Source organism: Stegastes partitus, unplaced genomic scaffold, assembly GCF_000690725.1.
Source record: "Stegastes partitus isolate 25-593 unplaced genomic scaffold, Stegastes_partitus-1.0.2 Scaffold0, whole genome shotgun sequence".
Lineage (NCBI taxonomy): Eukaryota > Metazoa > Chordata > Actinopteri > Pomacentridae > Stegastes > Stegastes partitus.
The window spans coordinates 2,922,674-2,935,123 of record NW_007577731.1 but is presented as its reverse complement, the minus strand read 5'-3'; the positions used below and the strand labels follow the sequence as shown (position 1 = coordinate 2,935,123).

The window sequence follows — 12,450 nt, the reverse complement described above, 5'->3', positions numbered from 1 at the left end:
CCAGACAGGATCATTCTGATGATAAAATGGTTTATTTTCCACTGTAAAGTGTCTTTTTCAAATGTTTTTCAATACTTGTTCGGTTCTGTTTGGTTCTAAACACACCAAATTAAGATGGTGGTACACCCTCATAGAAGCACCATTATGGCAGCAGCGACTTTTAGTCTCGTTATTTATTGACACATTGACTTTCTACAAATTATGGGGTTTGGTAGGAAGAAAGAAAAAGCCGCCACACCACATCTCCATTCCTCGCCAGACTGCCTCCTGCGCCAGACATCCTGCATCCATCTGCGGCGGACGCATGAGCATACCAGAAAGTCCTCGGCTCTTGTGAAGAACCAGCTCGCCAAAATACTTCCTCATGAACCCAAATTTCATCCTAGGTCATAAATGGAGTTTACTGTTAATCGCGCAGTGGTTTAATAGTAAAACTAGCGAGGAGGATGTAAACAGCTGCTAGACACATAAAAAGATGCTGTCCAGTCAAAACAACCTGCCGAGACATGAAAGAATGAACAAATTCTTTCCAGGAGCATCAAACTGTGTGTTTTTCCACTGATACCGTGTGATTGTTTATCCCTCTTGGTGCACCTCACGCCACCACCAGCAGAAAGAAGAAACACATGGACCTTTGCACAAACACTCCACACCCCCTAGCTATTCCATTCCCTGCCACACTCCTCGTCCCCTCCCTCCCCCTGACACTTTACTGTATAAATATCCTACTCGTAGCATTGCTGGGATTCAGACACTGACCTGCACTGACCAGGGATACTCAGGTGGGAAGAGCTTAGGAAAGCAAAACCGAGAGTAGCATTTAAACAGGACACGAGGAGGGGAAACTACTTCAACTCTGCAAATTTCCTCAAAACCAGAAGACTCAGTCAGATCCTCCAGAATGTGGTTCAGAGTGTCACTCCTCAGTTTGTCCTGTTTAGCTGTGATCAGCCAGAGCCAGGCCCAAGACCAAGCCTCACTCCGCCGCTCCAATGACCCGACCGGACGCTGCCAGTACACCTTCTCCGTGGCCAGTCCAGAGGAGTCCAGCTGCCCCGGAAGCGGCGCAAAACCAGAGATAGATGGAGTCCTGTCCCGGGTCACCCTGCTGGAAGCTTTGGTCAGCAGGATGATAGCAGGAGAGGACGGAGGCATCGGGAGCGGGGTCGGGGATAAAGGCCAAGAGGGTCTCCAGGAGGCTTACTCCCAGGTTACAGGGGAAAAAAACCAGCTGCAGCAGGACAAGGAGCGTCTGAACAAGCAGGTCCAGGATCTGCAGAGGAGGCTGGAGGAGCTGAGCCAGGAGGCAGAGAGCCTCAGGCAGCAACCCTGCCAGCAGACGCACACCTCAGGGGGAGCTCAGCATGGAAACAGGCCTGCCAATGGTATGTACATCATCAGCAAGTAAAGAAAAAACACACGCAAATCACCACCCAGGCTGATTACTTACTCCCCTAAAAGAGCGGATTCTCTCCTAACCACTAAAATGTTGTATTTGCTAATAGGAAAGCATATTTTAGAGGACATTCTGCCTGTGGTGGCTGCTCTCACTCTCTTTTAGGGAAGATAAACGTCTTTGTGGTTGACTTAGGCTATGAAAAGTCCCCAGGGGCAGCAGGTCAGGTTGCAGTTCGCTGTCCCAGGATGAGTAAGAGGATAGGAATTTACAACACAGCCTCGTCTTTTACGGCTTTGTCACTCACGCTCGTCTGTTTACGTGATCATTCACAGGGTTACAGCAGGAATCTGCTGCGCTCTGAGGCAAATAAATGAAGCACGGAGACGTTGACGTGCAATGTTTTACTCAACATTCCTGCCCAGTCGAACTTTTTTTCACTCAAATTTCTCCTATATTCATCCAGACCCTGGGTATGATTTCGGGAACGGTGCCTATCAGGAGATGAAGGCTGAGGTGACAGAGGTCCCAGCATCCCACCTCCTTCCTGTCAGAAATCACAACTTCACAGGTAATGACTCCCATTCATGTTACAGTAGCTGCTTAAGTCAACCTACTGACTGAGTGTTGATGCAAATTGACACCTTTGAAAGCAGCATCATGAAGTCTAACTTTTTCCTCAGGCTGTGGAGAGCTACTGTCGGTGGCAGATCCTGTGATGCACAGGAAAGCTGATGGCATCACAGGGAAGTACGGAGTTTGGCTACAGGATCCAGAGCCTCAGGGTCCTGAATACACCAACAAGACCGTGATGCGCATCGATGCAGTGGGTAAAGATGTGCGTCAGCTCTTCGTTTATGAAGACATGGATCAGTTCGCCAAAGGCTTCCCTATGAAGGTCCTGGTTCTGCCCGAGCCTGTGGAGAGCACAGGAGCAACCCTGTACCAAGGCTCCTTCTACTACCAGCTCAGACGCAGCCGCACTCTGATCCGATACGACCTGGCCTCCGAGAGCGTGGCGTCGCGCATCGACCTGCCTAACGCCGGCTTCCACGGCCAGCACCCTTACTCCTGGGGCGGCTACACCGACATCGACCTGGCAGTGGACGAGCAGGGTCTGTGGGCCATCTACAGCACCACCAAAGCAAAGGGCGCTATAGTGATCTCCCAGCTGGACCTCAAGAGCCTGGAGGTGAGGAAGAGCTGGGAGACCAACATCAGGAAGAACACAGTGGCCAACGCTTTCATGCTGTGCGGACGTTTGTACACGGTGGCCAGCTACACCGCGCCCAACACCACCATCAACTACGTGTTCGACACGGCGACCGGCGTGGGACAAGCCGTGTCCGTGCCCTTCAAGAACAAGTACCGCTACAACAGCATGGTGGACTACAACCACGGCCAGAGGAAGCTGTACGCCTGGGACAACTACCACATGGTCACCTACGACGTCCGACTGGGCCGAGCCAGCAGTTAAAGACGACCGCTGCTTACGGGACTGTACCGGAACAAGGCAATGAGATGAAACAAGCAATCACGTCAGTCGGTCAGATTATTGCAAGACTCTGTTATTTGTGTTTTTGAGTTATGAAATCTATTTTTTATGAGTATTGTAAATAAGATGTGCTATGACAACAAAGAAGTATTCAACAGGCAGATCAGCGTTGCTATGTAATAGCCAATGATGATCCCAGTAATCGTAAACAGTAACCATGATGCAATGACGGAATATTTTTGTAATCTGTTAATAAATGTTCATGTTATTTAAGTTCTCAATAAAATTTGTAAAAAGGACTTTTGCTTGTTTGAGTCACTTTCATTTTGAAAAATATTCCCACACTTGACGAATAATAAAAAGTTATTTTATGATACTGGATACAGATAATGACAACATGGAGTACGACAGTGGACAAAGGCACACTAGTCGTCAAAGAAAATAGATTTTGGAGGATCTTTCTTAAAGCTTTTACTTGTGGCCTGACTGGACCACATGAGGGCACCAAATGTAGCACAAAGCATCGAACAATATCTGCTAAATATAGAATGCTGAAGAAAAAAACCCCACATATGAGCCACTGAGCTGGTGGCGGGTTATATTATGTCATCTGCAGCAAATGTCACCGACCTTTGACCCTGGATGTCGAAGCTTGACCCAGAAAGAGACACAACATACAGCTCACCTCGAATCAGGGTGAGAAAGAGAGACGTTTCTTCAGGGTTTTTTAAAATTTTAAAATAGGTGGATTGTGATGAGAGAAAACAGAAAAGCAATAGTGTTAATCCATATTGTCCAAAGGGAGAAAATCCTCCAACAACCAGAATGCTTTGCAGCATTTTCCTGTCAAGTCTTCTCCCCTGACAGCTGCTGTTGAATTAGCTCGACTCTGACCTCTGCAGAAGTGAACCTGCATGAATCTAAAGTGAAGCTTTTGCAAAACACCACTAACAGGGAGGTCTCAGTACAGGCGACACAGAAGGATGTACTTTAAATGGCTATACCCCCCTTTGTAAAAATGCAACTTCGGGATGTTTACAACAAAAATAAACATTTTTTTTATGACTACGCTGCAATATTGATGAATAAAATGGGAATTCCACGTGCAATTTTTAGGATTTATTGTAGATAAATTGGGAAAAAAACATCCTAAAAAAGTAAGCAAAAGGTCCGTGAGGATGCTCTGTGTATGCACTACAGCAACATGCATCCTTTTTCTCCTTTAACTCGTTATTATAGTCGAGTTTTTTCCTTATATCACCTGCAGTGGTATTGTATAGGCTGCTAAATATCATCATATCTTGCCAAATAATTGGAATTTAAAAGAGATTATTAAAAATTATTCAATTTTCTGACAGACAACATTAATTTCTGCCACGTTTTAAACATATCAGACCTTTACATATTTATTAGATCGCCACCCAGTGTAAGGTTTATGCCTAAATTAGCAGCATTTGTAATTACAAAAATACATTTTTTATGTTTCTGTAAGGATTAATACATCAGTATGTAGAAGCTCTTTAACTGAAATTATATTTTTGATGCTAAAATATAATTATTATTGCTATCTGGGAATTTTAAAATGTAGTTTTACAAAAAAAAAAATAGCAAAGCACATTATTATTTCTTGATTAATATGTCAAATTATGGTTATTTACTTGCATTCCTGAACATAAAAATTAGTTTTAGTGGTTGAATATTATGCTTGATTCATTTCTGACTTCTCAGAGAAGCCCAGTGAGGCTTAGATTTGGGCTTGAAAAGGTGAAGTCAGTTAATGCTTAACAAATTAAACAGGTGGTCTAATACATTTGCTCAGCATTGTATGTTTGAATACACAAACTGCAGGGAAGATCTTGCAGCTAGCATCTCCACAGCGCAGCTTCAAAAGACATTCATTTATATTCTCCTGGGCGAAAAATTGATTTCCATTTACCTTGTGGTTGCACTTTAAAACATTGCTCATTTATACCATTTTTCATCAGAGATCCTGGAGTGAAGTGGCAGACAAACTGAACATGACAGTAAACCAATTAAGCACTCAGAACTGGAGGGAGCTCCTGACAGGCTCGGACACAGAGTCTGTCGATGAAATGAGTCTAAATCTGTCACCTCCAAGCCTTCAAACGCTGTCGGAGTTTGTGTGTGTTTGTGAGCTTGTATTTCCTAGTTATTGGGTTGGTCACACCCACTTATGACCTCATTAGGGCAGACGAATTAAGAACTGAGAGGCTTTAAGTCCACATGTAGTGTCCATATGAACAGCTCAAACTGCACTAAAGTCCTCGACTAGCCCCACGCTAACCATATTATTATTAAGCACTGCCCTCTGGGGACAACTGGCTGCATCTGCATTCTGCATGCAAGACCTACAGGCTTCAATTTGCACGCATCTCCTGGCCTCTTTAACATAATAAACATCTAATCAGCGTTGGCATAGTTTATTTTGGAAGTTGCATTGGTATGTTAAAAAAGGAGGTGGTGGCAGCACAGTTTATCGACGCTGTAAGACGAGACGGTGCGTATTAGAGCGTAATGACAGTCAGGAGACTCAGCAGCAGCTGATGGAAACTTGGGTGAGTGTGAGATGACTTCCCCTCAACAGCGTTCACACAAATATAGTGGCCACTCTACATTGTGACCCGCATGAAAACCCCGATTTAAAAAAAACTCACTCGCTCTCTCAGGAAGATGCCAAAACGACATGTAAAAGATACACAGCTTTCTTTAATCGGCTTTTTATATACACATATAAAAAATAGTCATTTAGCCTTGTGAGATTAAGTCCATGCATCAGCAATACCACGGTGTAAACAACCTGCATAGAAAAAAAAAACAGAACGCAAACGAGTACATGAAAACTGATAGAAACAAAGAAGTAGAAGGACTTTAATCTAAGCTCACTTTTTATAGTCGCAGGGAATTTCTGGGTCACACACACCACACTCATGCTACACTTGTTCCCCACACACAGGTTAACACACACACACACACACACACACACACACAGCTCCACCTAACCTAAATGCTTCCAATCCACCATCCAGAGTCCACTGTAAGCCCTGTTGAGTCTCTCTCTCAGCCGCATGAACAGCAGGTCCTGCAGGCAGTCCCAGGTCACCCACAACCTCTCCACCAGGCTGTACTGGCAGTAGCCCATGGCCAGGCCAAAGCCCACGTCCGTCACATAGTGCCGGGCGAGCAGCAGCCGACTCAGGCTCACCAGGGCGGCCCAGCCCACCACCAGCACCCGCATGGAGGCCGTGTCCACCAGCTGGGCGAGGAAGAAGCGGGCGCACATGGCCGCCCTCGAGGCGTGGCCCGAGGGGAAGGAGTAGCGCTCCACGAAGAAGGCGGAGAGGATGTCAGAGCGGTTCTGGGAAGGCCTTCGACGCCTGACCACCGTCTTCACCACTCGGACCAGCAGCAGGTCCAAAATCAGAGCTGTGAGGTGCAAAAAGAGAAATGCAACGTTGGTTTGAACCTGCAAAACATCCTGAGGTAGTCTATTAAAAAAAACAGCTCACAGGTACGGAAGCCAAAACCAGCCATGATTGTATTCTTTTTTTTTTAAAGCTGTCATTTTGAGAAAACAAAACTTAATCTTTGTCTCTCAGACATCAAGAGCGCCATGTCAGCACGCATACATGGCATCATGACAACTGAAGCAACTGATTTTAAGCTGAAGATGTCACATCAAGGAGTTCCAATCAGATTGTCCTTCAGTCAAGGTCGAACACAGGCAGGAGCTGCGTTGCGTCTTTCTGTCGGAGATAACAGTCAGATCAGTTTTCGTAGTTTGAGGAGGCGACTCGGCTTCACAGGCGAGTGGACTCGTGTGATCCTGCTGAGACTGTTGACAGTCATGACAGCGATCTCAGAGGCCGGAGACAGGCGCGATCAAATGAATCAAACACTCGTTTTTGAGTTTTCCACAGATATCAAGAGCTGATAAATGATCTCATTGTCTCAAGATGATTTGGTTTTTTGTTTTCTAGAGATTATGAGATGATTAAACCAGTTATCATGAGAAAGTGAGTTTTGCTATCTCAAGATAAAACAATAATTAGTTCATGATCTCGAGATTACAGCATTAAAAAAATTGTTCCCAGTGTCGCCGTTCTTGGCTTCCATACTCAAGCTATTTTGAGTCTTATTAGATTTAAGACTGAACTGTTTATTTAGCAGTTTTCTACCTGCCTGACCACTAATGTCGAACTCTTTATCACTTTCTAACAAGACATACATATTAGGACACGATATATCAGCGACCACATCGGTATCGGTCCGATGAACAAATTTAGCCGATGATTGTCTACTGTGAGCGCCTTCGTCTCTACATTTGATATTGCTGCTATTTCACAGATGTTTTTACTTAAATGGTCCTGGACTTAAATATGTTTAAATATGTTTTACTTTTGTTATGTAATAAAGAAGACCATGTGGTCTAGTTTGGGCTTCTTTTGAATAGTTTTCTCACAGTGCTTACTTCTACTCATTTTTCGATGTGAACAACTATTGAATATCGACATTGGTAATATCGGTTATCGGTGATATCAGAAATCTTAATATCAGATATCGGCATCGGTCAGAAATTTTAATATCGTGCATCACTAGTATACATACATATGGTGTGCAACCTGCAACTAATAGTTGCAAAAATGTTTAATAAAACTCTTCTTATTTATGTTTTATTAGTTATAAACCATGGATGAAAACAAGTTGTATTAAAATAGCTGGTGTCTGTCATTTATGTTTGGTAATAACAATTATAAACATTGAATCATGAGTTTCTCGCTCTCTAGTCACCAAGTTTGCTGTTACAAGTACATTATTGATAAAAAATATTTTCAACAATAATTCATCTCACTGATTAATTAAAGAACTAATGCAATGAAGGAAGTGCTGCGCTGGAAAGCACAACTAAAACTAATTATATGTTTGGTAAAGCATCCCTAAAATATGCCTTATTAGAAAGTGGTATTTAACACTATGTCATACATGTTAAGCTCTTTATATAAAGCCTTCATAAAATGAAATAAATGAAATATTTGACTCAAGTTACTGCCCTAGAAATAAGCTCTCTTGTCAAACGACATGAAGCAAAACCCTTGACCTCATTATTGTCTGATTGGCCTATATAGCATCAAGCTGAGCTATACTATTCACAGTAATTTCCAAAACAATGTGTCATCCTATAGGCTATTATATGCCAAGAATAGCTGTGGTATTTCACCGCAGCACCTCACAATAGCAGAGCGCAGCACTCCATCTCAAAGCTGCAGGTCAACAAATGCAGTTGAAGGTCTGTGGAAACTTCCAATTGTTCTATTTTTCTACAAAAACGTCACCTAAAACTCATACAAGAAGAGAAGAGAACCCACGAAACAAATGAGACAAAAGTAATTTTACCTGATTATTTATTGATTTGATCTGTGGGAGGGGGGAAAGTTTGCCAACCTCCAGGATTTATAGTTAATTTTAAGGTGAAAATTAGAGTCTGATATTTTCAATCACTGGTATGACTTGTTTCATTTATGAACAGGAATCTATTAAATTCTGATCTGTGGCAGCTACAAGTGAATTTCTGGAATCAAAGAAAAAAAAAGTCTCATTTTTGTTTTGCGTCCACTTTATTTTAGGACTTGTGTTAAAACTGGATGGTGCTTAATGTCACATTTTTGTCGCTATATATAGAGAATTCTAAAGGACTCATATACTTTGAATCTACACGTGCAAATAAGTCATCAATCATGGCACGTGTATCAGTTGCAGCTCAAAGAAGAAAACTTTCCATCGCTGGCCTGTTGCTGTGTCTCGGTCACTGGGGAGGCACAGACCCCACATAGTCCTGCTAATGCATTATTCGAGTCTTGGATGGACTGACGCAGCTCTGGTCTGTTATGTTGTTCTATTTCAATAGCCATTAACATTATCCAGCCCTGAGCAGGACTTCAGCAGAGCTACCTATGGCTGCCAAAAGCTTCACTTTGGAATTTGCACAAATGTGCGTAATAACGCATCGGCATGTGGAGACAAATATAAAGATGCGCAAACAACAGACACCGAAATGGCATCAGACAGGGAGAGTTGCATGTTTTTAATTCCTCCTAAGACTGCTGCACCTAGTAATTATGAATTCAAATGAGGAATAAATAAAAAATGGAATGCTTGTGCTAAATTAAATGGCTGAGGGGGAGAAAAGTGAAATAGTTTATTTATGGATGTGGATCTGGAGATGTGGATTTGATTCAAGCACAAAATGAATTCCAGGCTAATGTTGTGTCTGACCTCCACATGCCAGCCTAATAGTGCAAATATAAAGCAGGAGATTCACTCACCCAGGGCCAAATTCAGCATGATCTCCTGCTCCTCCACGCTCTCTCCACGCAGCAGCGTGTACACAGTGCCGATGATCCACGGGATACCGTGACCGGAGAACTCCACCAGCCGCACCAAGGGCCGTATGGAGCCCCACGCAGACTCCTCACAGGCGCACACCCCGAGCTGCTTGGACAGCCACAGATCTATCGCCAGCAGAAACCGGAGCGTTATTGTAAATATCGGCTGGCTCAGACTGACGGAGAAGTCTTCAGGTTGCGCTCCGGAGGAAAAGTAAGAACAGCTGGAGCTCCGGCGACGGTTATGGCAATCAGATGATGCCCGGCTTCCACATACAGCTGCGCGGCAACTGTTCCTTCTGGACGCTGGTGAGGACATTTTGGTTCGACAAAGTTTCTTTATCTGCCACCTGAATCCTGCTGCGCTCAGACGCAAATCATCCTGCAAACTGGAGCCCCTTTAGGGGTTAAAATGTTACCAGTTTAGAACTGGACTGCACTTGTCATGTGACTAAAAATACTCCGCGAAATTGTGCATCTTAAAAAGGAATTGCGAGTCTGTTTTCTCGAGAAAAAAAAATTGGAAACTCCAACAGGAAACTTAACTTGGTTTGAAAATATCACTCCTCAGGCAAATTAACCAATAATTTACAATGCTAGACTATATTGTCCACCTCATCTCATCATACAATGCATAAATAAAACACTTAAGAATAAGTTACCATACATTTACTTTTCAACAAACTCTCCAAATCCGTGCGTAAAATCGTTTGGATAACTTGTGCCAACTGCGCCAAATGCTGACAGCGCAACCTGAACGCACCGCGATATATGAGGGGGAACTCGGTCCATTGTAAAGTCCTTTTCAGGTCACAGTAGATGCTTTTGTAGCCCGTTCAGGGGGACGTTCCGCCTCCTCTTTATTTGACGCTGTCTGTCATCAGAGCTGCTGCTAAACGGACGAACACTTCCACGGTCACAGCATGCCGGGGCTGCTGCTCGGAGATGTATTTCCTGATTTCGAGGCAGAAACCACACAAGGGACGATTAAACTCCATGAATTTCTCGGTGATTCGTGAGTACACTTATTGATTATTGATTTACCTTCGGATGCCGATTGAGACACCAGTATTCAGACAACAGTGAGAGACTGGGGGAGGAAGGGAGCTCGAACGCGTGCGCACAGTTCCTGTTACCGTTTTATGACTTCTGCTTTAGAACAAAGCTGCAAACAAACCTGTAAAGATAGCATTGTGGACTATGAGTGCATACAGGCCATTCAAAATATTTTATAATGTGGGTAAAAAAAAAAAATGATTTGGCTCATCCCAAAACTGTTTGCATCAATCTTTTTAACTTCTGACAACTTCTAATGAAATTATGTTCAACCTACAAACTATGTTGAGTTACGTTAACTAGCTTTTCCTCGACAATTACTGGCTGAAATTGTCCAGGCATCATAATTTAGAGGAGGGGGCTTGAAAGTCTGAACTCAGGGAGAAGGAAAAAAAAAAGTATCAAGTGAATTTCATCAAGTTTGCTTAAAACTTTTAATTAACTAATCCAGAAACCTGACTTTAAATTACCCACAATACGAAGCTGATACAATTATCAAGACTATGTGGTTTATCCAACACCCCCAACTAATCTTAGCAACTTAAAGGTTTATGCATATTAATACAATTTCGTTTTTTATTTTTAATCTTGCACATTTAATGAGGCTCCTCAGTTTTCCAATCCACAGATGTTGATGAGACATTAATATAAAAGCATTAGTCAGCCGAACAAATCAGGCGTGAGACCTAAAAGTCTGTCAACCACAGGGATGGTGCACACAATCCCACTGCTGACCTCATGACACAAAACAAGACAGAGTTTCGTTTGTCATCATTTTTGACACGTAGGTCACATCCTGTCAGCCGGGTGTCAGAGCCACGACCAAACAGTAGCAACACCACACACTATCGCCACATATAACCTGCTTTAGGTAAGAGAGAACCGAGTTCGAGTGAAAGCTGACTGTGAAATCTCATCTACGCACCGCTTCACTAATTTCTCTGTTCACCCCAGATGGGGAATCTTGTTCTCCCACCCCAAAGACTACACCCCTGTGTGCACCACAGAGCTGGGCCGGGCTGCCAGACTGAGCGGCGAGTTCGGCAAACGCAACGTCAAGCTGATCGCCTTGTCCGTCGACGGCCTGGAGGACCACCATGGCTGGACCAAGGTGCTGTAACTGCATCGTCAGAGTGTCTGGTCCACACATCTGTCCAGTACTTTAGAGTGTTTTGAACGAACGCGGCCATGTAGTCGGTAATATTTAGGAAGACTGGCATCACAATCCAGTAAACATGCCTTTGCTGATTTGCAAGTCAAATGATATTTAGATCTGGATAAACATTGGGTTAAAAATGGATCAGCATTCAGCAGTTCTATATGAAGGGAGGGTCTACAGACTGCTGAGTTGCATCATGGGAACTGTAGGATTCTGTGTTTTTAAATCTTGACCCGTATCAGAAGCTAAAAGTCAAGATTGTTCAGTTTCTCTTATATTCATTCTTTACTGTTGCTACTCATTCGAGACCTTTGGGGAAGTTCACAACACCAGTGTGCAAAACTGTCTTCCTGTCTGAGGCAGTAAACTGGGTCAAAGTGGTTCTGTTTGATCATGTTCAGATTGACTTCAGCAAATTTTATGTGACATCCATCCACATCCTGATTGACTTGAATATCACAGTTACAATGCTCTGGGGTGTCACTTCACCCAGCGTGAGAACAGAAGTTCATGTCGCAACCACAACAGAAAAAAAAAACACTTGATACTGTGGAGGTTCTCTTCCTGCTGCCAGCTCAGACCGACCTGAACTCAACAGACATCTAGAGGTGTTCTGTTGCATCAGGCAACCGGGTAGCACCCTTTAGGTTCTGGAAGTTGTGACGTGGGGCATCCATGGATTCAATTGAATTAAAATCTGAGGAATTTAGAGGCCACGTCGACGCCTTGAACTCTTTGTGATGTTCCTCAGCAACGTCTGTCATGAAGGGGTGTTTGTGGTCTGCGACGATGTCTAGGTAGGTGTCAAAATAACATCCACACCTGCGGTTTTCCGGCAAAGCATTGCTCAGAGCATCCCACTGCCTCTGCCTGTTTGCTTTCTTCCCGTTTTACTGTTCTCAACTCACACACCTGTTTGTCCACGAGATGCAAAAGAAAACAC

At 43.6% G+C, this 12,450-nt stretch overlaps 3 protein-coding genes across 3 annotated transcripts in view; 2 read left to right on the top strand and 1 right to left on the bottom strand.

The window, feature by feature from the left end:
• The first annotated feature begins 754 nt into the window (after nucleotides 1–754).
• Nucleotides 755–3,190, top strand: LOC103365967 (myocilin-like). Its single transcript, XM_008293577.1, has 3 exons — nucleotides 755–1,385; nucleotides 1,863–1,967; nucleotides 2,080–3,190. Exons 1-3 carry the CDS (start codon nucleotides 902–904, stop codon nucleotides 2,871–2,873), a joined length of 1,383 nt encoding a protein of 460 aa, XP_008291799.1. The 5' UTR covers nucleotides 755–901; the 3' UTR covers nucleotides 2,874–3,190.
• A 2,416-nt stretch (nucleotides 3,191–5,606) lies between these two features.
• Nucleotides 5,607–9,611, bottom strand: LOC103365877 (presqualene diphosphate phosphatase-like). Its single transcript, XM_008293473.1, has 2 exons — nucleotides 9,233–9,611; nucleotides 5,607–6,335 (listed from the first exon to the last, which is right to left on the bottom strand). The coding sequence occupies exons 1-2, from the start codon at nucleotides 9,609–9,611 to the stop codon at nucleotides 5,908–5,910; spliced, it is 807 nt and encodes a 268-aa protein (XP_008291695.1). The 3' UTR covers nucleotides 5,607–5,907.
• A 583-nt stretch (nucleotides 9,612–10,194) lies between these two features.
• LOC103365780 (peroxiredoxin-6-like) overlaps nucleotides 10,195–12,450 on the top strand; it is a 4,298-nt gene continuing 2,042 nt past the window's right edge. The window contains exons 1-2 of the mRNA XM_008293358.1: nucleotides 10,195–10,307; nucleotides 11,303–11,459. Of these exons, the coding sequence (XP_008291580.1) occupies nucleotides 10,216–10,307; nucleotides 11,303–11,459 (249 nt within the window). The 5' untranslated portion in view covers nucleotides 10,195–10,215. The remainder of the gene's footprint in view (nucleotides 10,308–11,302; nucleotides 11,460–12,450) is intronic.

Bases quoted from the DNA above. Each gene is read 5' to 3' on its own strand.
- LOC103365877 (XM_008293473.1), bottom strand. From the start codon at position 9,611: ATGTCCTCACCAGCGTCCAGAAGGAACAGTTGCCGCGCAGCTGTATGT. The intron at 6,336-9,232 runs GTGAGTGAATCT...TGCACCTCACAG, and splicing joins CATGCTGAATTTGGCCCTGG to CTCTGATTTTGGACCTGCTG.
- LOC103365967 (XM_008293577.1), top strand. From the start codon at position 902: ATGTGGTTCAGAGTGTCACTCCTCAGTTTGTCCTGTTTAGCTGTGATC. The intron at 1,386-1,862 runs GTATGTACATCA...ATATTCATCCAG, and splicing joins TGGAAACAGGCCTGCCAATG to ACCCTGGGTATGATTTCGGG. The intron at 1,968-2,079 runs GTAATGACTCCC...CTTTTTCCTCAG, and splicing joins CAGAAATCACAACTTCACAG to GCTGTGGAGAGCTACTGTCG.